The sequence below is a fragment of the Sprattus sprattus genome (genome assembly GCF_963457725.1).
Source record: "Sprattus sprattus genome assembly, chromosome: 15".
Classification (NCBI taxonomy): domain Eukaryota; kingdom Metazoa; phylum Chordata; class Actinopteri; order Clupeiformes; family Clupeidae; genus Sprattus; species Sprattus sprattus.
The window spans coordinates 21,667,765-21,695,256 of record NC_137913.1 but is presented as its reverse complement, the minus strand read 5'-3'; the positions used below and the strand labels follow the sequence as shown (position 1 = coordinate 21,695,256).

Below are 27,492 nucleotides of genomic sequence, written 5' to 3'. Positions count from 1 at the left end.
AATAAACTGAAGAACAACTTTCCAGAACATGTGGATTACGTGGACAGATGCCTGTTTTTCACTGGTTTATTTATTACCTAGTTATATCAAGGCCATTCCTAATGATTGAAACCTTTCTCTTTCTCTTGGTTCTTCTAATTGGGCTATATATGCATTAGTGTTTTGATAGTTATTGATTCACCAAGGTGGGATTTAGACAATTTAAATATGCAGCAAATACATCACAAATAACTGCAAAACTCCTTTTCAGCTACCATTACTTTAGTGTCATAATGATCCACTTCTTTAACAGAATGTTTTTATTTGTATTCATTAAGCCTTTGAACATATAAGCACATATATGCTTAGAGAAAAAGTTAGATATACAGTTATGTTATTTTAAAATGTAATTCAGAAATATATATATTTTGAAATCACATTGTGAAACATGGCATAATGTAAACATATGATAAATATACAGAATATTATTCACATAGGCATTTATAATTAATAATAACTGTATAATTGATGTACATATATGTATACTTATCCTGCCTGGATATCACAAAATGAATCATGAAGCTGTGGATTTTTGCAGATACACTTAGAGAAGATAGATAAGTGTAGTATCTGCTCCCTGTTTATAGACCGGTTTGATGAATGATAAGGGTTCAACACTTATCAAGGGCGCCACTTCCTCATTCAGAAGCCACTACCTGTGTGATATGTCGGTAAATCAGAGAAAGAGGAAGACTGGAAGTGTGGGGAAAGTCCAGAATCAATACTGAAATGTACCACAAACTTCACCGTGGGATAGATTGAGCTGAAGGCTGTCACAGGGAAACAACTCAGGACTACAGGGCCAGATCCTCATCACACCTCTTTCACTTCTCGCTAGTCATGTACAGATGCCAGCAACTGTAAAATTAAAATGTTTCATCCGGACACAGATGAAAACCCTGAAAGATATTGCAGCCGCATTTGAACACAAAGCCAAATTGATACAGTTTTTTCAAATGTAACTTTTTAATTTAATTTGAATTTTTTATAAACTTCTGTTTTCTTTAATGACAGGTTAAAAAACTTAAAAATACAAAGCATGAAATCGCTCCCTCCCTCAATGTTCCCACTGATCATCTGTCTGTGAAGTTATTTCCTCTGTCTGCGACATTATGCCACCTAGTGGCCATCAAAGGTATGACCTACGTATTTGTTCTGATAATTTTTTCAAGGAAAAAAAGCAGAAGCCCTGCTGGACATCAACAGTCAGCGCACATACAGCATCTCTCCCAAGTGACCTACTTCTGGTCCGTCACTGACCGATACTGGTAACCAATCATATGCAAAAGTTTGCAGCTCATCAGTGACCAACAACAACCAGCTTCAGGATGCAACAAACCAGAATCTAAGTGGTAACCCTGCTGCAGCTTCTTATTACAGTCCTGATTTGGTTTCCCAAATCAGTAGAACTGCTGCTGATCATCTGATGATCACCTAGTGAACAGTAAATCTGACCGTGACAGTTTAAATATTTCTTTTGGTAAATCTTTATGGTAATTTGTTGAAACGAGAGCTTAAGTTTCTCATTATAAAAGTGAGGCAAGGACAGTTAAGAGATCATATTTACATTAAGCTTAGAATCTGCATTACATTAAAGACAAATAAAAGTGAATCCCTAAAATAATGTCAGTGCTTTAGCCCAATCTGTAACCTGTGTGTTACCTGCTTAAAGCTAACAGATAATGACCAAAGACAAAGACAGGATATATAACATATTTTTTTTCAGAGCTTTGTCTGTTACAAGAAATCGAAAATAACAGTTTTCAACAGGAAGCTGTAGGTCACGCTATAAATATTATCCTGAGATCACACAAATCTTTGTCTCATGAGCGCAGGAAGTCAAGGTTGAGGTGACAAACTGATAGGTGAAAATTCACCCTAGTTAGTTCAGGACTCATGTAAGTACATTTATTAGACAGACAACAACAACAATTGTAATAGGGCTCCCCTCCCAGCACAAGGCTGAAAGAGAAGCAATGATAAACCCATCGCACAAGGTTTATATAGTCAGAAGTTTAGCTTTCAGCAGGGATGCCCACGTGGTGGATTTCTCAGGTCCGAGGCTCCCTGTCTTGCAAGGATGGCAGTTTTGCACAAGCTCGGAAGAAGCACAGTTCCCTTCTTGTCTCCTCTGGTCTAAACATGCTCTTGTTCATATGCAGACTAAGTGGCACCTAATATTGTAGTTACACACACAGAGAGAAAAGCCATGCTCCTGCTTTCATAAGCACATGATTCATACAAGGAATATATTAATACAAGGCACTTGATTATTATATTCTTAAGTCATTAACAGTGGAAATAATCTCTATCACAAACAGTCCCTCACTAGTCAGCTACCTGTATCACCTATACGCCACAGGCCGACTTTTGTACCAAACAATATATCGTGCTCGCCGCAGCTCAATCTGACAGACAGATTTGATCTTGTTTGGGAAATCTTCTCATGTCTTGGATCAGTGTATTTCTCTGTCTCTTCCCTGGCAAACCAATGGGCTGCAGGAGTGTCATGAGAACACCAGCCCTGGGTGTGCTGCCTGGAGGAGGCAATTATAAGGAAAACGCCACATACTCTTTCACACTGGGCCATGACATCAGGCATCATGCTGCAAAAATGACAAGAAAGCACCCTTAAAGGTGCAGTATGGAGGATTAAGAGTGATCTATTAGAAATTGAATTGTTCAGAAGGCTGCCGCTATCAGAGGCATCCAGCTGTGCACCCCATTGTGCAGGCCACTCACAAGACTTGGGGAACACAGAATGGTCACCCAATCAGGTATTCCTAGAGTTCCGTGGGGGCGCATGCACAAGGAAAACTACAGACAGTTTCTAGCCCCCAAGCCGACTTCAAGGCTCACCGGAGTGTGCAATTTCCCCAGTTAAGGATGACATTTACCGGAGGCAACGCCTGTGCTGGCCGTGATGGTCATCAGCCCCATTACTTAGATGACTACTTGGTTGAGCTTCCAAAGCGACAACTACCTCAGAAACACACACTCCAAGACCAAGCTGTTGTTGGAGACAGCAGGCACCTCGATGCAGACCCAGCGCCCCCTGCTGGACAGACACCGCCAAGCCTCCTCCCATTCCTCTCAGCCCTGAAGGAGATGAAGGATGACAACCTGCAGATCAGGAGAGAGATGCAGCAGATGTTCCAGGCCCTCTCACAGCGTGCATTGGCTGCACCACCAGCTTAATCCACAAGATACGATGCTCCACAATCAGGACTCCTCCACGTCGCAGACAGCGGGGTATCCTATGCCAGGCTTCCAGTCCCGGACTTCGCATCCACGCCGCTGCCAACCAGGCAGCCATTTTTTCAGCCAGCGGATGACCTGCTAGGTGTGCCATGGCCTGAGTCACATCCTTCTCCGCTGGCTGTCCAACCAGATGGTGACATGTTCCCGCCACCATCTCCGCAAGTGTCATACCACGACATGGTAAGTGCAGCAGCGCAGGGATCGCCGTGGCAGGTGCCACACTCACAGCGTCCGCCGCCACAGCTTGTGGCTGGGCTGACTGATCATATGCAGAGTAAATAGCCTGTCTGCTCCTGCTACTGCACCGCCATTTCAGGTGCCAACGCTGGAATACATGGTGCCATTTACTTCTCATCGTACATCATCTGCTTGTCCTCACGACCCAGCATCATACCCGGTTGCAGGACTGAGGTCACTGAGGCTGATGCGAGTGAGCGGTTCAAGTACCAGATCCTGGACGACCAGCTGAAGCTAGAAGATGCTCTGCTGATAGCAGACTCCTAGAGGAACAGCCGGTACCTATACAGCATGACCATGGTATTCCTCACAGAGCTGTATAGTCAGCTGTCAGTCCCCCTGCTCCACCTCTACCTTTTACCCTTCGAGTTCACATTGATATTGGACCAATGTGATTACCTGAGCCGTGCAGCGCCGCTGAGAATGCCCTCTGTTGTTAATGTGTCTGGATGGCATCTGTGCGGGTGCCCTCGGGCACAAAGGTTGGTGCCAAGGTATACAGAATAATCAGTCTTGCCATTTGTGAGTAGAATAAATTGAAGATTGTATGATTCAGATGTGTGCAGGTGTCCCAAATCTACTAACTTAAAGTTTGATTTCTATGACGAGTATAGTTAATATACAGCAAGGGATTGTTATGGATTGATGATTTTATGGATACCAATGATTCTATTGGTTAATTGCTACTAATAAGAAGACTGAGAAGTCTAAGTAAAATCATTTTCACACCCAGAAACCCAGGGGTTTAAAAGTGTAGTTTCTTTGTGCGTATCATTTCTTTGCTGTTAAGCACTTTGAACTGCATTGTTTTGTATGAAAGTTGTCACGTCCCTTTCTAGGGCTTTAGGACATGACAAATGTTTTAAAACACGGGCAGACAATGGAATGAAAATAACCGTGCATTTATTGGACAAAGGATAGAATAATTAAACTAAGGCTCAAAAATAACTTACCAGGCAAAAAACACAAGGCCTTGAGAATAGGCCTCCACAGCCTGGCGCTCTCTCCCGGTCTCTCACTCCGGTGAGCAGTGAATAAGAATAAGGCAAGGCCTGTGGATGGGTTTAGCGGCAACAAGGTGTGACAGACAACAGAAATGCGCGATTCCCAAAGCAAACCCTGTATGATGGAATCCGACCGCTTCTAAAAGGCCGGGACTTCTACAGTATAGGACCAATGGGATTACAACCCCAATCAGCTGCACACCAACCCGCCTGCAAGACACAGAAGACAAAACAGAAACACAAGCAAAAATACATAGACAGACCCACCGGGTCGTAACAAAGGTGCTATACAAACAAAGTTTATTATTATTATTATTATTATTATTATTCCTGAAAAGCAGCATTTCCTCACCTCCCAAAACCAACTGTGTGTAAGATGGCGATGTTAGTGCATCAGGCTGTCAAGCATTATTACAAGATCAATCGTCGTCCTGAATGTGTCAAGCCAATATAGACGATAGTTCTTGTGAAGGTTCGTCAACCCATCTTAGTTTTAGAGGGGTTTACCCCCAATTAAGTTGAATTAAGTTCACACCAGATGCAGATCCGTTATGTAATGACCATGCACAGGCAAATCCAGACACCGGTGATTACTCATGTTGAGAGCCATTCAGATATATTCTGAGATCTATTCAAGAGTTGCAAGAGCAGGGTTACAGTGAGTAGGAATGCCATGTCTAAGGGTCAGATGCTGGATTTTTCGCATGTGTTCTCGCATTGACAATTTCTGATGTTCCACTCCTAATGAAGCAGGAGTTTTCAAGTTATCTCATTGGGGAATCAGTATAGCCTTTCAATACCGGACCTTTTAACCAAATTCAACAGTTGTCTGTTGAAACTGTTGGGTTGATACTGTGGGTGAGTAATGACAATGAAGTAGGCACTAAATTATCTCTGCCTTTTGAAGGATTAATCTGGCAACCCTCTGGCTAGAGGTCTTCATGACTACCACCCACATTGCTGCTCATCAACTCGCCTCCTTTCACAAGACCTGCTCTAGTCAAAATGACTGCCATCAACACTGTAGTTGTGACGACGGAGGGAGTTGGGTCAGGGTTGGAGAATGAAGACGTAGAGACTGGCCAAGCCTGAGGACATCAGAAGGCTCTCTGAGTAGCTTGACCCATCTGCAAAGGCATCCTCCAAGTCGCCCTCAAATTTAGCAGGATGGCGGATACTTTGGGTCACTATGGCTTGCATCGTGCTTGCCTTTATGCGTATAGGAATTGTGCTATTGGCAAGGGGGAGAAACAAATAAAGAAGGAGGTCTGGGTTTTTCAGAGAGCAGAGAGTGTGAACGATTTGGCAACAATGGTCGAATTAGTGCTGGTGGGGAAAGTGAGGTAGAGTGCTTTTCAGTGAGACTGTGAAAGCAGTCCATGGGCACCGGACCGGCTGCAGAAAATAGAAAGGGGCAAAGAAAAAAGCAGATCAGGGCTATTTGAGACTGACAAACATTTTTTGACAGAGCCAGTAGTGTGTGACTGGGGTGGTGAATGGTTTTGTTTGCGTTTCTTGTGCTATGTCTCAGCGGGTTTTTGATTCGCTTCTGCTTGCAAGCTCGATTCAAATGTCCTTTGCTCTTTTTGAGGTTGCCAGAATATTTCTAAATGCTGTAGATATACACAGAACTTACTATGGGCCATTTCATTAAAAGGGTTGAGCTGTGTATGGTGGAGGGTGGAAACAGTGTTTAATTTGAGGTGGCCTTCTATTACCTGAGAGTATCATATTTTCATCTATGTTATATATTATATAAATATAGATTGTGATATTTAACAGCAGATGCTGCAGTTCTCCAGATAATTGTTTCTTGCCTGTTCTGTATCTGTCACTGCCAGTACACAAAATTCCTTTTAAAAATAAAATCTCAAATTAACCATGGTCTTTGAATAAGAATTACTTTGGCTGAAATATGCAAATAGTCTTAAACCAACACTGAGAGATATTGAGTGGTGAGATATTTTCAGATTTTCCTTGCACAAAGCTGCAGTATCTAATGTCTGTTTGAAAATTGCTCTACAAATCTGCCCATGCACTTCCGCTCATTTTCAGAGAGGAGAGATTAAAGGATATATTGACAATGAGTTTTTTTCTCCTCTCTCCCAGCTTAGTCATATTTGGTGAATCACACACCCACACATGCACACACGACACACACACATACACACACACACACTCGTGGTCTTGTGAGAACCTCCCCCACAGCACAGCTGGGGCTGAGGCAGCCGGTCAGTCCCGGCTCTCATCAAAACAAAACAGTTTGCCTGATGAACACTGTCTGACCGCAGGGAAAGGGGCCTGGCTAAGGGGAACTCCCTGCCCTGCCTCAAACACAAGGGATTCTAAAGCTCAAACACAAGGGCGTTTCAAAATGCAGAGGCACCAATGAGCAATAGACAGAGAATTTGCTTTTTCGAGAAAAAGATTGAAATAAATGGTCAATCATATCCAAGGCTGTCTATGTTTTATATAGTAGGACGTATAGAAGCTTCTTTATAGGAGACATAGCCCCCATCAACTGGAAATCTTCAGAGCAACTCCGAAACAACTGACCTACATTAAGGTAGGGTATTCCACAAAGATGCACAGTAGTGCATTTTTTGCTTTGTGGTGTCCTATTTATAGCTTGCAAAAATGTTGGTTTAGAAGTGTTATAAACTGATTTAAAGATGGTCCATAAAACAGTGCCATATAGCACTATAAAATAGGCAACTCACGTGTATGTCACTTTAGCTTTATCTTTATATCTATAGCTTTTCATGATTTATACGTCATGATATTGGATGTCAGGAGTTGTCAAGACAGTGTTTTTACTGAGGTTGAGGGAAATGTCTTGTGGTAACGTCCTATTAAAGGAACAAAGAAAGGAAAAGACTTAGCCGGTAAATGTGCTGCAAAACAGCACAAATGCTCAACTTAAACTTGGCTTATGTTAATTATTTGTATTCCTTTCTCTTGTCTCAGACCTGCGACGTTCTCGGAAGAAAATGGCCACACTAAAATGCGATGTGTTCCAGCTGATGTTCTGTCTTCTTTCACTGCTGGGCAGTACTGCTGCATGCAGGAGCGGAACTCCGTCAGAGTGCGAGAAGGTGCCGTTTGTGCCCGGTTACAATCTAGCCGGAGAGGGCTTCGATGTGGTTAAGATGCGTCGCAAAGGTGCGTACTTGATCAATGTCAAAACGCATATAACCGATAATGGCACCTGTACGCTGTGCGAGAACCGCTTCCAGGGTGGGCAAGTGCAGAAGCTTCCGGCCATGGTCCTGGACTGGAGACCCTTCAGCCGGTGCAGTAAGCAGCTGTCAAGCGCTCTCCATCACACGGTCGACTCCCTCGTCAAGAGTTCCTCCGCACTCATCAACAACAACTGGGGCATAGACCTAAACCTGGATACGTACGGCAAAGTGCTTCTGGGAGGCAGTCGATCGGACATCGCAAAGTTTGCTAGAACTCAGCACAACGTGGACAAAGCCACCTTTGCCCTCCATGAAATCACATGCACATACTACAGGTAAGTGATGCAACACACATTTGGGGCATATAACATGGGTCTCATGTAGTCCTATGGAACTTCAAGTAATACTATGCCACAATTTTACATTTTTTGAAGTATCGTTTAAAAGGCACCATTACCCTCCTCAAATTAATTTTGATTGCATATGGCCATGTAAAAGACAGATGAACACCTACTGTCTTTCCCACTAGCCATCCAGGGTATGCCCTATAGTTCTGTGTTCTGGGCTTAAGCACACTGCAACAATGGAAGAAAAGCTTTCACAGCCGGACATTGCCAGCTATACTGCCAAAAGATACCAGTTAAGTGTGTTGGCAAGCTTTTATTCGTGTCAACTGGGCTGTTAGTGGTGGTTGCAAGGTTTTTGCATGCCTTTTTTAAGGTAGTTAGCTTGAACGTTTTGGAACAGAACTCCTTATTGCTGCTTTAACTGCTCAGCATAAAATAATCAATTTTTTTTTTCCAGATATCTAAAAATTGTTACAGGATGAGTTTGTGACAGTGAAGGAAAGCCATGCCTAGTGCAAAACTGTTCTTTGGCTCGAAGGTGCCAGAGAACAGAACTATCATACATGCAACATTTAATATCACATACACTTAATATTCAATTGTATTCAATATCCCCCCTAGTTGAACTACTTTCATTTTTTTTTCATTTCCAGCTTATCTGGAATACAATAAGAGTGCTTTTGTCACTGGTCCTCACCATATTCAAAGAGGTTCTTATCTTACTATGAACATATGGCTTCAATTGTCCTGGTTGAGTGTGATTGCAGTTCACAATAGCAGGTCTCCTACAGAACCTCAAACCCTTTCTCACACTGTGTCTGGAAAGCACAGATAAGCTGTGAACAGAAAGTGTTTATGATTGTATTTTTGCTCCCATAGTTATGCCACTGTGTATGTGTTGGAAAGAATAATATTTTAACAGTACATAACACTCTTGTATTAGAGCCATGTTTATCTGTTTAAGGGGAGTGAGACCATCTGTGGTTATCAGTCATAAAGCCTCTTTATCTCCTCTGCAGTTACAGGGTGACTGATCATCCAGAGCTCAGCAGCGAGTTTAGTAAGCACCTCCAGAGACTGCCTAAGCAGTACAATGACCAGACCAAAGCAATGTACCGCAGGACCATTGACACGTACGGCACCCACTACATCCGCCACGTGCACCTGGGCGGCCGGGTGAGAAGGGTCACAGCCTTCCGGACCTGCCTGGCGACGCTGAAGGGCTTCTCTGAGACGGAGATTAAGAACTGTTTGAACCTGGAGATGAAGCTGGTGCTGGGCTTCCTCCCCGCCAACGCGTCCCTCTCCAACAAATGCATGGACATGCTGAAGGACAACATGAGCATGGGCTTCTACCAAGGCTTCATGACCCACAAGATCGAGGTGCTGGGCGGGGAGAAGTACTTCCCAGATGTCTTGTTCCAGCAGAGCCCAGGCGAGGGCTACACCAACTGGATGAGCAGCTTGCAAGAGAACCCAGATGTGGTCTCCTACGCCATATACCCCGTCCATCACCTTGTCAATGATCCAGACATCAGAGGTAATCTGAAGAGCGCGGTATCTGAGTACATAGAGGAGAACATGGCCCCCGTGGAGAGGAACAGCCAGTGCTCCCCTTCTGAAAATCTGGACCACAACTGCTGCCCCTTGAGGACTGCCAGGGGCAAACTCCTGGTGGAGATCCAGAGAGCTTCGGGCCTGAAGGCAGACACGTTCACCAAGACAGACGCCTTTGTCAAGATCTGGTACAACGGAAAGTATCGAGAGACCGATGTCGTTGAGAACGACAACAATCCGTCGTGGAACATCACCTACAACTTTGGCGCAATCGAGGTGGGCCACCAGATGATTCTTGAGGTGTGGGACAGTGATGTGCTCTACAACGACATGCCCGGGAGGTGCGTCCTGATCCCAGAGCGTGGAGTCCACACGCAAGGCTGCAAGTTGAGCAAAGGGGTGCTGTACTTCTCCTATGCCGTCCTGTGTGATACTCACCTGACAGGTTACCGGTGTGAGAGGTATTCTCCCAAACAGTAGTCACCTGTCTATCATTTGTCTGTGACTCTTTAAGTCTTAGTAACTGCTGTAACTGTGACTAGATCAATGTTTGGAAGTCTGTACCTTGTTGTATTTTACATAAAGTATCTTAAAATGGTATTTTTTCTGTGAATGTTGGGATATGTTATCGTGCCCCTCACAAAAACTGCACCATGTTGCTGCAGCAGGATATTCCTGATATTTTTCACTAAATATTTGACTTCTTGGTTTTCAAGTTTTAAATAAGAAGTGTAAATAAAGGGTTCTGTCCTTTTGTTGAAAATCACCACTATGCCGTTTATTTACAATCCCTGAATGCAAACAGAAATTAGGGGGTTAGGACTGAAAAAGCACAAGCATCATGAACAGATCCAGTCATGTGCCTGGTTGAAATGTGTGAGGGATAATGGCCCAGTTACTACCACTGACTATTTTGAGAGATGCTTATGTAAGCAAAACAAGTTTACAGAGGGCTGCATACTCAATACTCCACACACCCTCCTGTACATTCAGCTCGTGCCCACCTGGTGTCTGACCAGTTAAAGGCCCAGGTTCACTCAGAAGCTCTTCAGAAGGGTAATTTGCAGATGTTGCCCCCATTTTGTGATATCATGGGCCCTTTAGTTATCCCCAACCACATGAATCAGTTTAATGTGGGTCAAGTAAGTTAGCATACTGAGATTTACCACATTGTGGCATGGAGCATGGCCAAACCTGAAAGTGTCTCCTTGGAAACAACCAGAAAGTAGTGCAATCCTTAATGAAAAACCATGAGGCCAAGTGTGATTGTTTAATTTTGATATGCATGCCTTACACAAAACATACTTTTGATGCGGCAAAGGAGCATGTGGTATAGTAGGGGTGCACGATTCAGAAAATGTCACGATTCGATACCGATTTTTAGGCTCACGATTCGATATCGATTTTCGATTCAAAAACGATTCTCGACTGAAAAAAATTGATTCACAGTATGTAAATGTTAGTGCTGTCAAACAATCGTGATTAATCGCATTTTTGTCATAGTTAACTCAAAATGAATCGCGATATATCGCAAATGAATTAATCGCAAATTTTATTTGAATGCTCTTATCATGGTAAAGTGGATTGGCTTGCTTTATGCAATGTTTTATTTTATTGAAAAACAACATTGCCAAACAGGGCGGTACAAAATAAAATTATAAAGTGCACATTTCAGACTCAGCCTATAGTGCAGTTAAACCATGGCTTAATATTTCTTTTTTTTCAAGTTTGCTGTGAACATAGAAGTCAGGCCTCTTATTTAAAAAACAATGAACCGTAACAGTTAGGGTACCAATAAAAGGTAAGCCTACTACTTCTGTGCTTTCAGCCAGCTGCCTGTTGACATTTTCAGACAACAGTGAAGCTCGCTTCTTTTGCACATCACAACTTTAAACTTTCTATTCAGAAGCTTTTTATCAACCATTTCGCCGTATCGCGCTCACCATCACTCAAATCGTAACGTTAGCCTACTACACAGTTTGCAAAGCCAAAAAGAACGTTAATTTAAAAAAAAAAAAAAAAAAGGGGTTTTTTTTTTTTATCAATATGAATCGATTTTTGGAATTCTATGAATCGATTCTGAATCGGAAGCACTTGAATCGCGATACGAATGTGAATCGTTTTTTTTGCACACCCCTATAGTATAGTAGTATGCAGTACATTAAAGTGGCATATACCAGTAGAAGAGTAATGCAACTCAATGACACAAAATCCCACAGAGAGTTCAAGATATATTTAATTCCACAAAGATGTACAAGGCACCGACACGGACAACAATTAAAAACAGTAAAAATAAAAAAAAATAAAAAAAAGAAGAAGTCCTATCTACAGAAGTGACAATACCATCATTGGTTTCAAAGGCCCAGTGAGACCCTCAAGAGCAAAGCCATATCTTCTGGCATGGAGTTCTCGTCCCCTGAAAGAGAGAAAGGGTCAGACTTCAGTCAGCTAAAAAGATAATAACCCATAACACCAGACTGGACCACTTGAATCCTCCTTTGTTACGTAGTCTGGATTAATTCCTACAGTTGTTTTACGTGATAATAAAGCTTTCTTGTTTATCGTAGCCTGGGACAGTGGGGAAGAAAGAAAGCAAACCAACACATGGCTGGCCCGTGCTCACCAGTGTCTGAAGTAGTCATGCACTCTTCAAGTTTCAGTTTGTCCTGGCCCACTCGTAGCATGACGTCTTCAATGGAGTCTTTACTGACCAGCTTGATGACCTTCACAGTCCTGTAAATTAAAAGAGAACAAGAAAAAAAAAAAAAACGTCACACACTCTAAATTCACTTCTCACTTCACAGAAGGCACCTTCATCCCACAAAGGTCTGCCAGGTATTAGACTCTGGCCCTGACAGTCCACTGATGGCTGGTACAGACACCTACCTGGTCTGGCCCATGCGATGGCAGCGGTCCTCCGCCTGCTTGTCGTTATAGGGGTTGCAGTCGATGTCGTGGAGGATGACCACGTTGGCGGAGGTGAGGTTGATGCCCTGTCCCCCGGCACGAGTGGACAGCAGGAACACAAAGATCTCGGGGTCGGTGTTGAAGCTATCGATTAGGCCAATCCTGGAGCAGGAAGAACGGGAGAATTAACAACTTTGCTGACTGTGTGTGTGTGTTTGTGTTGAACTCCACACTCTTTACCTCTCTGAAATGGGCGTGGACCCATCCAGCCGGATGTAGCGGTGGTCAAGGTGTTTCAGGAGAATCTCCACGATGTCCAGCACCATGGTAAACTGGCTGAAGAGCACCACTCGGTCTCCCTGTTGATAGAGATGCCAAGGATTTAACACAAAAGCAATGATAAGAAAAATGAATGGGTCTTAGTGAGAGTATGACAAGAGTCTGACGGACAGAGAGAGAGAGACATTCACCAACAGAAAAATGGAGAGAAAAAATAAAAACACTGTGATGGACATTAGAAAACAAATATGAGTGACGGAGAGAGATGACAGTTGAGGGGATCTACGAGCTTGTGGTACCTTTTTTTTTAGGGAGGCCAGTAGTTGTGTGAGCATATTAAATTTGCCAGAGTCTAGCAGCACCTCGGTATTGAGCTTATGGCTGTGCACAGATGGGTACTGCAGACACAGGTTGTGCAGCTCAAAATCCGACATCACCTCCATATCCTCCTGGATAAGAGCAGCGTCTGCATCAAAGTGTGTCGGCTCCTGAACAACAAAGGATATTCACCCTCTTCAGATAAATGATGACAAAGCAATATGCAGCAGACAGTTTTCAGCCACTTGTGAAGGAGTCATCCTACCCCCTTATGACAAAACAGCTGAAATGCTGATTGTGCTCTTGGTGAATATAACTACAGGTGAATCAAATATCACAGAAATGGTTTGACTCAGAGAAAACACAATCTGAATGTGCATGAGTCAGGTGTCTAGTCATGTGCTAACCTTCAGCATAGCTTGACTCATGACTGCCAGTTTCTCGGTGGTGTAGTACTGCCGGTGCAGCATAGGGTGGTTGGCCATCTTCCGCAGCTGCATCATCACATTATTCAACTCCTTCTCTGAAGGACAGGCAAAAAAAAAAGACAGGGTCAGGATACAGTTAAGATGGCCGTCAGTGAACAAGAGCAACGGTGACATTTGTTGGAGACCCAAGTCAGACACAGTCCTGAATTAAATGTACATCTGGAGTTGGAATGTAACCACTATGGCTCACTGACTCTGTTGGACTTGGCAGGGGACCTACTTTCTCCAGGGACGTTACGTTTCAGCTTGTTGAACAGCGAGGTGTAGAGCTCCTTCTGCTTAGCAGTCATGCTACACCTCTCCACCTTCTCTTCCTTAGGAGGTAGCTCTTTGAGTACCTGAGGGAGAGAGGGAGAGGCAGAGTTAGAGAAAGAGAAACAAACAGGAAAGAAAAACACAAGGTGAGAAAGACTGAAGTAAAAAAAGGAGAGAAACAGAGTGTGCGAGTGAAAGAGAGAGAGAGATACAGTGCCTTGCAAAGTATTCAACCCCCTTAAAAGTAAATCACATCTTACAGCATAGTAGCCTACTTGGTGATGAGTTTATAGCTTACTTTGTACTTGTATTATATGGACAGTTTGTTAGTACTGTTTAGCCTATATGTTAAGAGGGATGTTCCAAGAGCTCTGGCAAATTCAATATAAAAAAAAATGGTTGATTGCTAAAATATTTATAGTTAGCTGCATTGTCAACAGGGGGGTTATAATAATGATAATAAAAAAAGGAGTTCTTGTATCGGTAAAATAATGTCCCCAACACCCCAGCACATTAATTCATGTATGAAGGATGCCTAAGATAGAGGAAAAGGTTTTTATATTCAATTGTCAAAGTGCTACTGCCAATGCCTCAAAAGACACCATCCCAATTGTTAAATATGACAGTGGTAACATCATGCTGTGGGGATGTTTCTCATCAGGGGAACCGGGAGACTTGAATCGAGAATAAATGGAAATAAATCCTACACAATATGACAAGAAAAGCTAGTGCAGTCTGTTGTAAAATGAAGACTTTGTAAAGGGATTACCCAGCAGTAGGACAATTAACCAAGGCAACACTGGCATGGCTCAGAAAGAGTAAAGTCAATTTTCTAGAACGGCCCAGTCAAAGCGCTGATCAAAATCCTACTGAAAATCTGTGCCACCATAATCCAGAAGCTCCATTCCACAACCCTAGATGATCTATAGAAATTCTACCAAGACAAATGGGGAAAAAACACTGCAGGTACTGTCTCACCTCAGAAGACCTGAGGCTGATATTGCAGTAAACCGAGGTCTCTACCAGGTATTGATGTATCAGGGTTGAATACTTGCACAAGTAGAATATTTTAGTATTTGAATCCCTTTTTTATCTTAAGTGAGAAAAAAATACTTATCTAGCCTTTATAAATATTCTGGAGAATAACTATTTACATTGGGAAAATATGTGTAAGTGTCCTTTTGTAAACTAGAGGATGGCTATAACTTGGGTTGAATACTTTTGCAAGGCCCCCGGTCGTGAACAGACAGTGATGGGAGATTTTCCTCGACTGGCCACGGTGTTTGCTCCCGCATCAGCTCACCTCACTTTTGACCCTCCTCAGGATGAAGGGCTTCATTATGCGTTTGGCCTGATCGATCCTGTCCATATTGTAGCTGCTCTCCTTGTCTCCTTTCTGAGCCAAACGGAAAAAGAAGGCGACCGTGTGAACGACCAAAATAGAAAAGACAAGAAAGAAAAGACAACGGCGAGCAAGAGGAAATGACAGATAAAGGAAGAGAGCGTGAGCAGAATGCCCAGACAGGAAATAAGCAAACAGGAATTTGGGATGGCTCAGCTTGTTTGATATTTGTTCTCCTGGTTGCCCCTCAGCAACAAGGGCAGGGGGGAGAGGGGGAGAAAGACATCAAGACAGAGACAGAAAGAGAGAGAGTGGTGTGGGCTCCTACATAGCCCACACCACCTCCACCTTCTCACAGAACTCCTTTAACTTCACTCATCCTACATAGCCCACACCACCTCCCCCTCCCCCTCCCTGTACTCACAGAGGTGAAAATTCTGGTGATCTGGGCGGTGCTGCTGGAGAACATGGAGGGCATGATGAAGTTGAGCAGAGACATGAGCTCCAGCAGGTTGTTCTGTAGCGGGGTGCCCGTCAGCAGCAGTCTGTGCTCGGCCTGGACAGGACAGAGTGGGTACATGTTAATATCGGAGACTACCCATGCTGTAGTTAAAGTGCTGAGCCATTAGCATCACTTATTTCTTATTAGAAAAACAAACCAGCTTTCTCTCAGGGTCGGTATGACCATGTTGGGTGTGAGCACAGTGTAGGACCCAATATTGTGTACTGCATGGAGAGTGGGCCCTCGTGGGCCCGCGTCTTAGCTCTTTTATCCTTTTTCATGACTTGTTTTTTATCATCATCATGGCGTAGTGCAGCACTCACGTTGACGGCCATGAGGTAGCGGTAGCGTTGGGAGTTCATGTTCTTCAGCATGTGACCCTCGTCAAATATGGCATACTTCAGTCGCAGCTTACGGAACAGGCTGCGGTCAAAATCAGTCCCCAGAGTCGAGTTATACCTGAGTATCAGAGTACACAGACCATCAGAACACGCACACGCACACAAACATACACATGTTTAAAGCAGATGTGTACAAAGACAAAATGCTCAAACTGTATTTGTAGTAGACAACGGCTATTACAATCACAGAACTACTTAGCATGGTGTCGTCCCATAGGCCAATCACATGGAGTAGCAACAGATGTATGCAGTTGATTGCACCGTGATTGACAGCATGTAGCAATCAATTATCATTAAGTGTTGATTCATCAGCACATTGCATCAAGTGCTTTCCAGGTGCGCAAGCTGCCACTGGGAGCGCCGAGCCCCTCTGCGAGGGCATAGAGGACCACAGTGAGAGCCTGCAGTTCTGTTTTGGGACATTAGATGGCACTGTCGTGCTTTGAAAAAGACAGATGGGGAGAAAGGACGCAGAAGCAAATGCAATGGTGGAAGAGAAAAAGAAAGAAAGAGAGAGACAAAGGGAGAAAGAGGGAGGGTGGAGGTTGACAAAGAGCAATGGAAGGTGGGAAGCAGAAAAAGAGAGAGAGCGAGCAAAGGGTGTAAAAAGCCCAAAGGGTGATTACTCACGTGCACACAATGACATTGAAGTCCACCTGCTTGTCGAGAATGTCACGGCGCAGGTATTTGCGGTCCTCTATAGAGCCTGAAACACACACACACAAAAATGGTGTCACCTTTCTCTGCAGAGGACAACGCACCTCCATAGGTTAAAATAGATATGTGCACATAAGTGTCCAAACTCACCATAATAGACCAGTACTTTCAGAGATGGGCACCACACCTTCAGCTCGCGGACCCAGTTATCTGATAAAAAAAATACCAGCACCAACATCAGCATCATGGCAAACAAACACATACATACATACATACATACATAGGGATGTTAGAGTTCCCCCTAACCTGCACTTGGATGACTCCTCAGCACTGGCCCCCAGTCTTCCAGTTCAATAAAAACTCCCATGCCACACTGTCCTTACGCACATAAACTGCACTACCTGCAGCGCTGCCAAACTGCTAGTGCAAGTTATTCAGGCTATAACACCACCAGCTGCTGCCCAGCCTTTGCCTCACACACATTTTACATTTATGACTGTAGGGTCTGGACACACACAAACACACACACACACACACAGAGACACACACACACACAGAGACACACACGTCTGCCAATTTAATAAAGGTAAATGTCAAACTGCTGCCTTGTTCCAAGTCTGTGGGTCTCGGGTGACTTACCCAGTGTGGAAGAGGGCACAGTGATAAGATGAGGGCCCGTTATGCCCTTCTCAAGGAGGTGGGCCAGAAACGCAATAGCCTGGACAGTCTTCCCCAGGCCCTGTGGGGGGGGGGGGGGGGGGGGGGGGGGGGGAGGGGAGGGGAGGAGAGCCTGTTAAGTGGGTAACATCAAACACTTTGTGCAAGGTTCACAGACTGCTGTACCATCCCTGCAACAATCTTTGTCATGATACTAAGCCTATGGATGCAGGGGTGATGGATGCCCTGATTGAGTGAAGTGTCTTTTCTCTGCCACTCACCATCTCATCAGCGAGGATGCCACTCAGCTTGTGTTGGTTCAGCAGAGTGAGCCACTTCAGCCCGATGAGCTGATAGGACTGTAACTTCATGCTGACGGGTCACAGTGGAACAGCCACGCACACCACGGAAACAAGAACAAAAAGGAACAGCACAATCAGAGAACTTTCAGGAGGTTGCGGATCATTCTGAGAACTGCTCATTCTCCCAGGGTTCATGCCTTCCCCATGGACAAACACCAGAGCTTTACACACCTACATGACACTTGTACTTAGTTATAAACTATGTTCAATTTAATTTTTTTATGACCTGGTTTAAGAAAACTACTTTAAGGTGTATGACCAAATACTAATTGTATTCATATATGTATACACACACACAAACACCTTTACGTATATACACTATCGTTCAAAAGTTTGTCCTGTTGTAGGAGGAAATTGGCTCCAATCAAGCGCTGTCCACAGGGTATGGCATGGTGTTGCAAAATGGAGTGATAGCCTTCCCTATTTAAAATCCTTTTTACCTTGTACAAATCTCCCACTTTACCAGCACCAAAGCAGCCCCAGACCATCACATTACCTCCACCATGCTTGACAGATGGCGTCAGGCACTCTTCCAGCATCCTTTCCCTGTTCTGTGTCTCACAAATGTTCTTCTGTATGATCCAAACACCTCAAACTTTAGATTCGTCCAGAACACTTTTTTCCAATCTTCCTCTGTCCAATGTCTTTGTTCTTTTGCCCCTATCAATATTTTCTTTTTATTGGCCAGTCTCAGATTTAGCTTTTTCTTTGCAACTCTGCCTATAAGGCCAGCATCCTAAAGTCGCCTCTTCACTGTAGAAGGTGACACTGGCGTTTTGCGGGTACCATTTATAAAGCTGCCAGTTGAGGATCTGTGAGGCGTCTATTTCTTAAACTAGACACTCTAATATATTTGTCTTCTTGCTGAGTTGTGCACTGGGGCCTCCCACTTCTCTTTCTACTCTGGTTAGAGCCCGTTTCTGCTGTTCTCTAAAGGGAGTAGTACACATCGTTGTAGGAAAAGTTCATTTTCTTCGCAATCTCTCACATGGAATAGCCTTCATTTCTAAGAACAAGAATAGACTGGTGAGTTTCACATGAAAGTTCTCTTTTTCAAGCCATTTTGAGAGTATAACCGAACCCACAAATGTGATGCTCCAGATACTGAACTAGCTCAAATGAAGGCCAGTTTTATAGCTTCTCTATAGCTGTGCCAACATAATTGCACAAAGGTTTTCAAGGGTTTTCTAGTCATCCATGAGTCTTCTAAGGCGATTAGCAAACACAATGTACCATTAGAACACCAGAGTGATAGTTGCTGGAAATGGGCCTCTATACACTAGATATTTCCACCTAGAAGTCATTTACCACATTAAGAATGTATAGAGTGTATTTCTGATTAATTTAATGTCATCTTCTTTGAAAAAAAACAGTGCTTTTCTTTGAAAAATAAGGACATTTCTAAGTGACCCCAAATTTTTGAACGGTAGTGTATATACTGTAAATGTGAGTATATGTATTGTTTGTTGAAGGTTTTGATAACGTTTGTACACCTATGTAGTACTCAATATAGCTTTACCAGCTTGGAAATCCATAGTTTTCAGGATCAAATTATCAAAGTATCATTCTTCTCCAGGCCTGCATAGGTCTTCCATCTTCTCAATTCCTCAAAGTCTCGCAGGCTAGCACATTCTCTTTGGTTTCCCTGCTCCTTGAAGCAGATCGGTGCTCCCGCTGTCTCTCCCCAACTCCAACCTGCCCTCTCTCCCTCCCATTCTCTCTCTCTCTCTCTCTCTCTCTCTCGCCCTCACTCACTCACTCTCTCTCTTTCTTTCTTTTTTTCTTTCTTACTTTCATTCTCCCTCTCTCTCTCTCTCTCTCTCTATCTAGTCCTAAGCCCTTCTGTGCTCAGGCTGCGTGAAGGAGACGGAAATTGCGGGGGGCTCACCTTCTGTTCAGAATGGCGGGCTGCTTGGTGGAGCCGGTGCCCCGCTCGATGAGGACCGTGGCGTCCTTGAGCATCTTGCGGGAGATGCCCTCGCACTTGCCCATGAGCTGCTGCACCACCTGTCTCTCCTTCAGCACCGTGCGGCAGCCCTCCAGCAGCCCGGGGGGCAGCCCATTTTCCCGGTCAGACAGGGCATCCTGGGGGACACACAGACAGACAGACCCACATATTAAAACCAACAGTACACACACCAAAGCAAAGCCCAGGCACCAGAATAACACGGAACATAAGAGTAAATACACACATGAAGACAAGCAATACACACACAAAATATAGAACTGTTTGGGTTTTTGTCTATATATGACCTCTCACACACCTCAAAGCCTCTCTCATCTCAAGTCAACTTTTCTATCTGTCAAAACCCTTCACAGCCTGGTAATCAAGTGACAGCTTAGGGAGAGCCAATTTTAACAGTCAGTCAGTTCATGCCTGTAGACCTTTGTGTTTCATTAAAAATAGATGTCTCACTCAACATCAGTCACACACACACACACACACACAGAGCTTTATCAATGTCATACATCTCTCACACAATCACACCCTCTTTCACAAGTCATCACTTCCCATCTACGTCTCACTTGCCCCTTCACTGGAAACACACATTTCAGAGATACCAACCTGACATTTTCCATTTTCTAATCTTTCATCAACACAAAAGTGGATAAATATTGGCACAAAATGAGGGCATTTCACCGACACATCAAACTGGAGCCGAAGAGGTAACGGGGACAAAGGCAGGATAAAAAGTCATATAAACACCACCTTATTGTCCAGCTAATCTCACTCCTGTGGCAAATATTCATCAACACAAAAAACTTGAGATCAGTCAAATTTCCACAAGATCCTTTAGAAACGCAAGACTGACATAAGCTCTGATTGTCGCAAGGAACTGCATTCCTTTTGCTCAAAAGCAAGTGTTTACTCAGTGACAGACCAACCCCTCTCTCCTGAACACACACAAACACACGCACAAGCACAAGACTGATGCAAAAGCAGCAGTAGTCAGATCTTGCTGACTGGCCACAACGGCACACCTGGCCTGCTGTTGAGAGGAAACTGTTTGACTTGGAGGACGAGGGAAACTCAAACAGATCCCCTCTAACAGCTGGCTGATGGAACTCTGAACAACTGCACTCTGACTAACTTGTGTTTTTCCCTCTCCAGATAAATCCATTTGTGACCGTCAGGGGCATACGCAGACAAAGACAACGCAGTGCAGTGCACAGATGAAGAAGCATTTTGATGGGGCAGACACCACAACAGCACAATCTGTTTGCCAACGCACTGAAGCTTAGAACAAAAGGAGAAGGCTTTTTACTTTCCTTATCAAAGCTGTCTCGCAGAACAAAGACTGAAATGTTGCCCAAAGGAAAAAAATAAGATCTACAGAGGTGTACATATTTTTCAGAAAGCTTTCATCACAAAACTGAAAAATACTAACACCTCATCATTGCACAGGTAAAGAAGACCTGCTTCATTGTTCTCTCCTTTCCACTGAGTGTAGGATGACTGTCGGGGAGATATATGACAAAGGGAAACACTGACAAAGTTGGCCCTTTTGGTTAGAGTAGCGAGCATACTGAACTGTGCAATCCATCAAAAGCAGCAGGAACTCAATTTGGCCCAGGCGCCCCACCATACACAAACAAAGGATTATAAATGGGCTTCATGATCATCTCAGAGGATGTTGAAGAATAAGAATAAACAAAAAAAACAAAATGGCAACGCCCCTTAAAAATGGACAATTCAAATATACAGTCTTAATGTAGATCTATCAAGTAGGCTGAAGTTTGTGTTTCTGATTCTCAACACCCGCACACTCATTCAACCTACCAGGTCTTTCCAGGCTTTGAAGGGCCTGAGCGAGACGATCTTATCGGCCCTCTTGACCGAGCAGCCAGAGATGAGTGTCAGCTCATGAACAGCGGCCTCCTGGAAGAACTTCAGGATCTCCTGCTGCTGGTCAGAGCTGATGGGCTCGTCCTCGTCAGAGTTGTACCCGTCCGTGAGCTCCTCTTCCCCCTGGCTGCTGAGCGCATCCTCATTCTCATCCTCAGACTCCACTTCAGCCTTCCGTGCTGGGGTGGTCTTGGCCGGCCCCTTCTTCTTCTCAGGTGGCTCTCTGTCTTTGGCCTTGCTGCTCTCGCCCTGCTTGGCCTTGACCTTCTGGGCCCCAGAGGAAGAGGGGGCCTTCCACAGCCACTGGGAGAGGGGGGATGTTCCGGCCTTCTTGCTGCTGCTGTTCTTGGGATGAGTCTTGTTCGGTTCACTGCTGCCTTTCTTTGCCTTTGGAAAGTTGGAGTTCTTTGGTTGGCTTGACTTGGAGCTAGGGTCTTTTATGGTACGACATGAAAGACATAAGAAAACACACAAATATCTGTTACATCAATTATTTTGTGTGGTATCAGTGATCATGCAGAAATCTCGCCTAAAGTGAATCCGGGCCTCATTAGTTACAGAGACCAAAACTAAATATTACGAAAACCTTTCACTTTGGTTTGCGTTTCCATGGTGACAAGTCACATTGCTTATTTATACCTCAGACAAAACAACAGCAAAGCAAAACATGTTCTCCTCAAAAGACTCAAAGCTATTTGGCAACTAAAGTTTATATTAATGAATTATTTCATTACTAATTAAAAGGGTGTTTGTCATGCTGGAGCACTGCAGCCTACAGACCAGCAACAGCATCCTGGCAGTATAACCAAGTTCCCTCACCTGAATCAGCAAACATACGCAGGGCTCCCAGAGCATCCTCATAGTGCCATTCATGTTCCTGCAGAACATCCCTTAGCACCTGCAAAGCAATAAATGTCATTTACATTCAACCGTTCAGACCTTCAATCAAAATTGCTTTCAGCACAGTGAAGTTGCACATTTCCTCTGCACTTTTGCCTAATTTAATCTGAACACATGAGCTTGTTTTTCATCACCATACTACAAAAGGGAGTGGAGTCAAACCACACCAAACCAGAGGTTGCGCTAGACTTTTTCATTGTCCGTCATTTTGACGGACAGGGTCGTAAAAAATCCGTCATTGTCCATTATTATCTGTCATTTTATTTTAACTTTTAAATGGTAATATAGGCCTAGGCCTAAGCTATAATGCTTATATTTAATAGCCTCACTTGTTTTTATTGACTTATTTTCATTAAAAAAAATAATTCACAGAACAAGCGTGTTTCAATAATAATAAATCATTTATTTTGCATTTCTTTCTGACGGTCCAAACTCGATTTTTCCGCTGTTAAAACATTGCGGCTGTTGTGCCTTAACATAGAACGATGGGCTATTTTTAGCTGAACGAAGACAATTATAGTGAAAATACAAACAGTCCACTTAGAATTCTTGAAATGGTAATCTGCTGTAGGCAGCTCAAACTTTCCTTCTTGCCCGCATGGATTTGAATAGTGTGCTTGCTTGCGTGTAAATCAAACGTATCGATGGATACTGCTGCCGAGGCGATTGTCATTAGATGCTGCGTCTTTGTTGTCTGGGAATTCCCTGCCCCTTCACTGCATTCCATTTGTTCAGTTGGTCTGGCCAACTCTCAACGGCGCTCCACTTCAGCCACCTGATTGGACAGTCCTTTAACCAATCAGACCAACGATACTATACAACGATACAACGATCGGTAATAAAGCAAACACATATTTTTTCTGTATGAATTGTTCCAGGGCAAGTTTCTGTTCTGTTTTCACAGAAAACTTGCCTTATCGAAGTTTTGCGGTGCTTCGGCGGCCACCATGTCCAATGTTTAAAAACTCTCCGTGCAGTAGATTTTGTAACGTAGCCATGGTAAGTTTAAATCCGCCAATGGCGCGCCAGGTAGCCAAAAGCCAGTTTGTGATTGGCTCCAAGGATTCTGGAAATCTTGAAATGAACGGGTATGCAAACTTGGCCAGACCCAGTTCTGAGGCAAAATCAATTTGGCCGGAAGAAGTGGGGCGGGACTTCCCAGACTAGCGTCTTTGCCTCCGACAGACGACTTCTCGTGGCAGTTTTTATTTTATTTTGAAGGCTGAATCCGCGCTCAGCTGCAACACTTGACACTGGGATAACCAGCGCCACTAGCGATTTATTAGTCTATCTGTCAAAGTAACGGACGGCCATCGGATTCTGCTGTAGGATAATTAGATGTGTGTGATAATTTTAAGTTTAACCACCCCCTGCACTATGTAGGCCTAAATGTTGGTTTGCCTGTACTTTCATTAAAATAATCGTAGGTATTCGAGCAGCCGTGATCCTAAGCGTCCTTAACAATAACAGCACTGATCACGTACAGGAGACAGAGAAGTGACACAAACGGCTCAATGCATCTCTTTTAAATAGCAAAATGACAATTTTCTGCAGATGGTTGAGAAGGGGAAACAGCCTACTGAAACATACATAGGTAGATAGCCTAGCCTACTGCAGCCTAGGCTACATCTCAGACTGTGCTAATGGTTTTAAATCGGAGCATGGCTTTGAGTGCGATGGAGCTGAACACTTGCGCAGCTGGCTACAATGTATCGACCCACTGAACACCAGAACTGCCGTAACTTCGGCTCAGATTGAAAGTTGGTGTCGGCAATGAAGCTTATGTAGAGTAAGAAAACTGTCACAACTTGCCTGTTATTTCACTTGTGATTTTTATTCTTCTGTTTATTATTGGTAATTGTCATTGTAAAATCCGTCAAAATGACAGACTGCCTTCAGATTTTTCTGTCATAGTTAAAAAATATCCGTCAATGACGGACATTTGTCGGTTAATGCGACCTCTGCACCAAACTATCCGCCCCATTTAAAGAAAAAAAAAAGACCTTCACGACTTTGAGGTAGAGAATATAATGAGTCACTAGGCCTTACCTCCTTGTCCAGGTCTGGGAGCTTCTTCTTCAGCCTCTGCACCAGATGCTCCTGTTTCTCCCGGTTTGGCTCAAATGACTCATCTTCCGAATCCACTGTATCATCTGATTCGGACTCATCTGATTCCTGGGAATCCTCAGACTGCATGAGGGGAGAACGCACCGACTCAAACCACCACAGCAATGGAATTATACAGCGACCTAATAGAAACTAAATTAAAATGTATTTCTTTATCACTGTGTCAATTGGCACAACTGAGATTTTGCCTGGGTATAGCAGTTCCAGGATTCAGGAGCCAAATGTTGCATAATTCTTCCTGCATTTCCTACAGTTTGAGATTTGACATTTGTTTTTCAAAGTGATACTGATTAACCTTTGTTCAGCTGCCCAGTCAGACAATTTAGGCACGATAACAAATAACACATATATGGTATATGCTGCCTGTAAAAATCTTCATCGGTCACCTGTGAGTAACCAGAGGCTATGTGCGACTCATATACAGTGAATACAGGGTTTCTGATGATCCAATTGCAGAGATGTTTCTTACTAAATTAGCCCGTCTCTTCTTTGTCGGGTGAGACAAATCTCCGTCATCCTCTTCATCATCCTCACTGAGGACATCCCTCTTTCTTTGCCTGGGCGTACCTGGTCAGAATGAATGAGCATTATACAGCAGGGTATTCTGCTTTTGAGTATGTGAGCATGTGAGCATGTGTGCATGCGTGTCTGTATGTGTATATGTATATATGTGTGTATATATATATAACCACATAAACCATGTAAATGTATAACAAAAGTTAAACAAATCAGTGATCATGAAGTAAAAACAAGGTTTTAACCCAGGCCATACCTTTGTCTCCATATTGCATCAGACAAAGTGCTACAGCTCCGTCTAAAGTGCCTGTGCATCTGATTAACTGTGAGAAGGCAAAAGCAGGTGAGGGTTACATGACTGCAGTGAAACGTGGAGTTCCTGAGGAATGTATATACTATGTACATGGAAGGTGCACACGTTGACTACCTCTAGCAGCTGGTTGCGGTCCCTCTGCGGAAACATCTCCTCCAGTGTCTCAAGTTTCTGGCTCTCTTCATCTTCTTCATCTGAATGTTCAGTGTTTTCCTTCTTGTAAGACTTTGTCTTTCCCTGGGACAATCTGACAGTACGTACATTGATCACAATCAAATAGTGCATTCATATTTCCACTTTGCATCTTCACATGACGGTCATGCACAGTCGTAATAGGCCTGTTGTTTACAACCGGAATATCATGCCAGCACCAATACAGAGTAAATGTTAAGTCTTACTTTCCATTCTGAAGAGTGTCGTCATCAGAATCATCACCTCCGACTTTCTTCTTGAATGGTTTTTTGAAGGCAAGTTTGAGGTCTTGTTTGGTTGACTCTGAATGACAAAGTGACGACAGAGAGGTTAAGCGACATAAATTCACCACAATACAATACCTTGGACTATGCTTTGAGACTTCATGTTACTGACACGACAGTACTTCTGTAGTTTACAAAGCCAAGGTGTTGATGCAACAACCACTCTTGACCATGGTTAGCTTGCTACAAGAAGCGACACGTTTGCAATCCCAAAAATGATGAAATTGCAGACTGTAGTAACAGTGTTTCGGCTTTTTGCATCACGGCCATCAGCAGCACAAAGTAAAGCACAGAACACTAACTCCAAACAGCTGACTATATAACTTCATCGAACAGCTACTGTAAACACGACTGGAAAAGTTAGCTTGCTAGTAAGTAACCGAGGTAGATTTTATGGAAGACATTTGAAGCAGAGAACATTTTTAAAGCTACGAATAAATCTCAGGAGTAACGCGAGTTTATAAACGAATCATTAGACTGTCACCGTAGAGATAAACGTCAGCTATTTTAGACCAATTAACTAAAAATCAACTCTACTTCTCGTAGCAAGCTACACCAGCTACTGTTAGCAAGCTAATAGAAATAGGAGCCAATTTCAGCAGGTCAACGAATGAGAAGAAAGCAAGCAAGCTTGCTCAGTAATGCGTCGTGCTAGTAGCTGTTAATGTAAGGTAATGGTAGCTCAGACAGTCCTACCTGGTTTGTTCTCTTTATCTGAAGTGGGGCTCGCTGAGTCACTGGATACGTCCTCTTGGGTGGATTTCTTTGACTTTGGGAAAGAAATGGTCCCTTCATCCCGTTGGAAACGGAACCGGTCCAGGTTAAATAGACTCATTCTTGTGCAGCTGAATAGACTAGCCGGCTGTCGCTAACAAGCCGGTTAAAGAACGTTAGCTAGCTATCTAGCTCTCTTTGTTCCCTTGAGAATGCCACTCTGAAGCGCAACAGGAATCACAAATGCTGCACTCAATCTGACGTTAACGAAATCATTAGTTTGATTTCAGCACATCCAATCAAGTCATGTATTGATACTTATTGACCTGAAACAGACAAACATTACAGTACTACACAGCTTACTACACAGAGAGCAACCGGGTTGACGGCCTTTCCCGCCACACGAAGAGAGTGCGCCTTTGGTGTTTCCTATTCGACAGAGCGCAGCATCCTAAGAAACACAAACCAATAGGAATGCTGGAGACACACAAATATGAAAAGGGGGCGTGCACATACTGATGGGCATATGAGAGCTGGGAGACTATCTTTCTATTCTAGCTAGACGACTATCTGTAAAGAATGAAAATAATAACATGACAATTCAAGCCCCCTTTCCCATTTTGCTAACAAAATGAGAAAAAAAAAAAATGAAATAACTCAATAGCCTTGCAAAAAGTGTTGACAATGGATTTCAACATCTCAAACAGGCCACAAAAAAAAAAAATTCTATTATACCACCTCAAACTGTAAAAATGATATATATATATATATATATATATATATATATATATATATATATATATA

At 43.5% G+C, this 27,492-nt stretch overlaps 2 protein-coding genes across 2 annotated transcripts; one reads left to right on the top strand and one right to left on the bottom strand.

Annotated features, from left to right (window-relative positions):
- Positions 1-7,531: 7,531 nt before the first annotated feature.
- On the top strand, positions 7,532-10,107 carry prf1.5 (perforin 1.5; the record flags this gene model as incomplete). The annotated part of the gene is made up of 2 exons (XM_080852640.1): positions 7,532-8,058; positions 9,090-10,107. 2 exons carry the CDS (start codon positions 7,532-7,534, stop codon positions 10,105-10,107), a joined length of 1,545 nt encoding a protein of 514 aa, XP_080708766.1.
- A 1,832-nt stretch (positions 10,108-11,939) lies between these two features.
- smarcad1a (SNF2 related chromatin remodeling ATPase with DExD box 1a) lies at positions 11,940-26,809 on the bottom strand (the record flags this gene model as incomplete). Its single annotated transcript, XM_080852106.1, has 23 exons — positions 11,940-12,043; positions 12,251-12,360; positions 12,514-12,696; positions 12,775-12,893; positions 13,113-13,301; positions 13,539-13,654; positions 13,840-13,957; positions 15,178-15,270; positions 15,641-15,772; positions 16,042-16,177; positions 16,750-16,825; positions 16,927-16,986; positions 17,416-17,515; positions 17,715-17,805; positions 19,684-19,880; positions 21,577-22,069; positions 22,449-22,540; positions 24,592-24,732; positions 25,139-25,236; positions 25,442-25,508; positions 25,613-25,745; positions 25,897-25,993; positions 26,671-26,809. 23 exons carry the CDS (start codon positions 26,807-26,809, stop codon positions 11,982-11,984), a joined length of 3,042 nt encoding a protein of 1,013 aa, XP_080708232.1. The 3' UTR covers positions 11,940-11,981.
- Between the last annotated feature and the right edge of the window lie 683 nt (positions 26,810-27,492).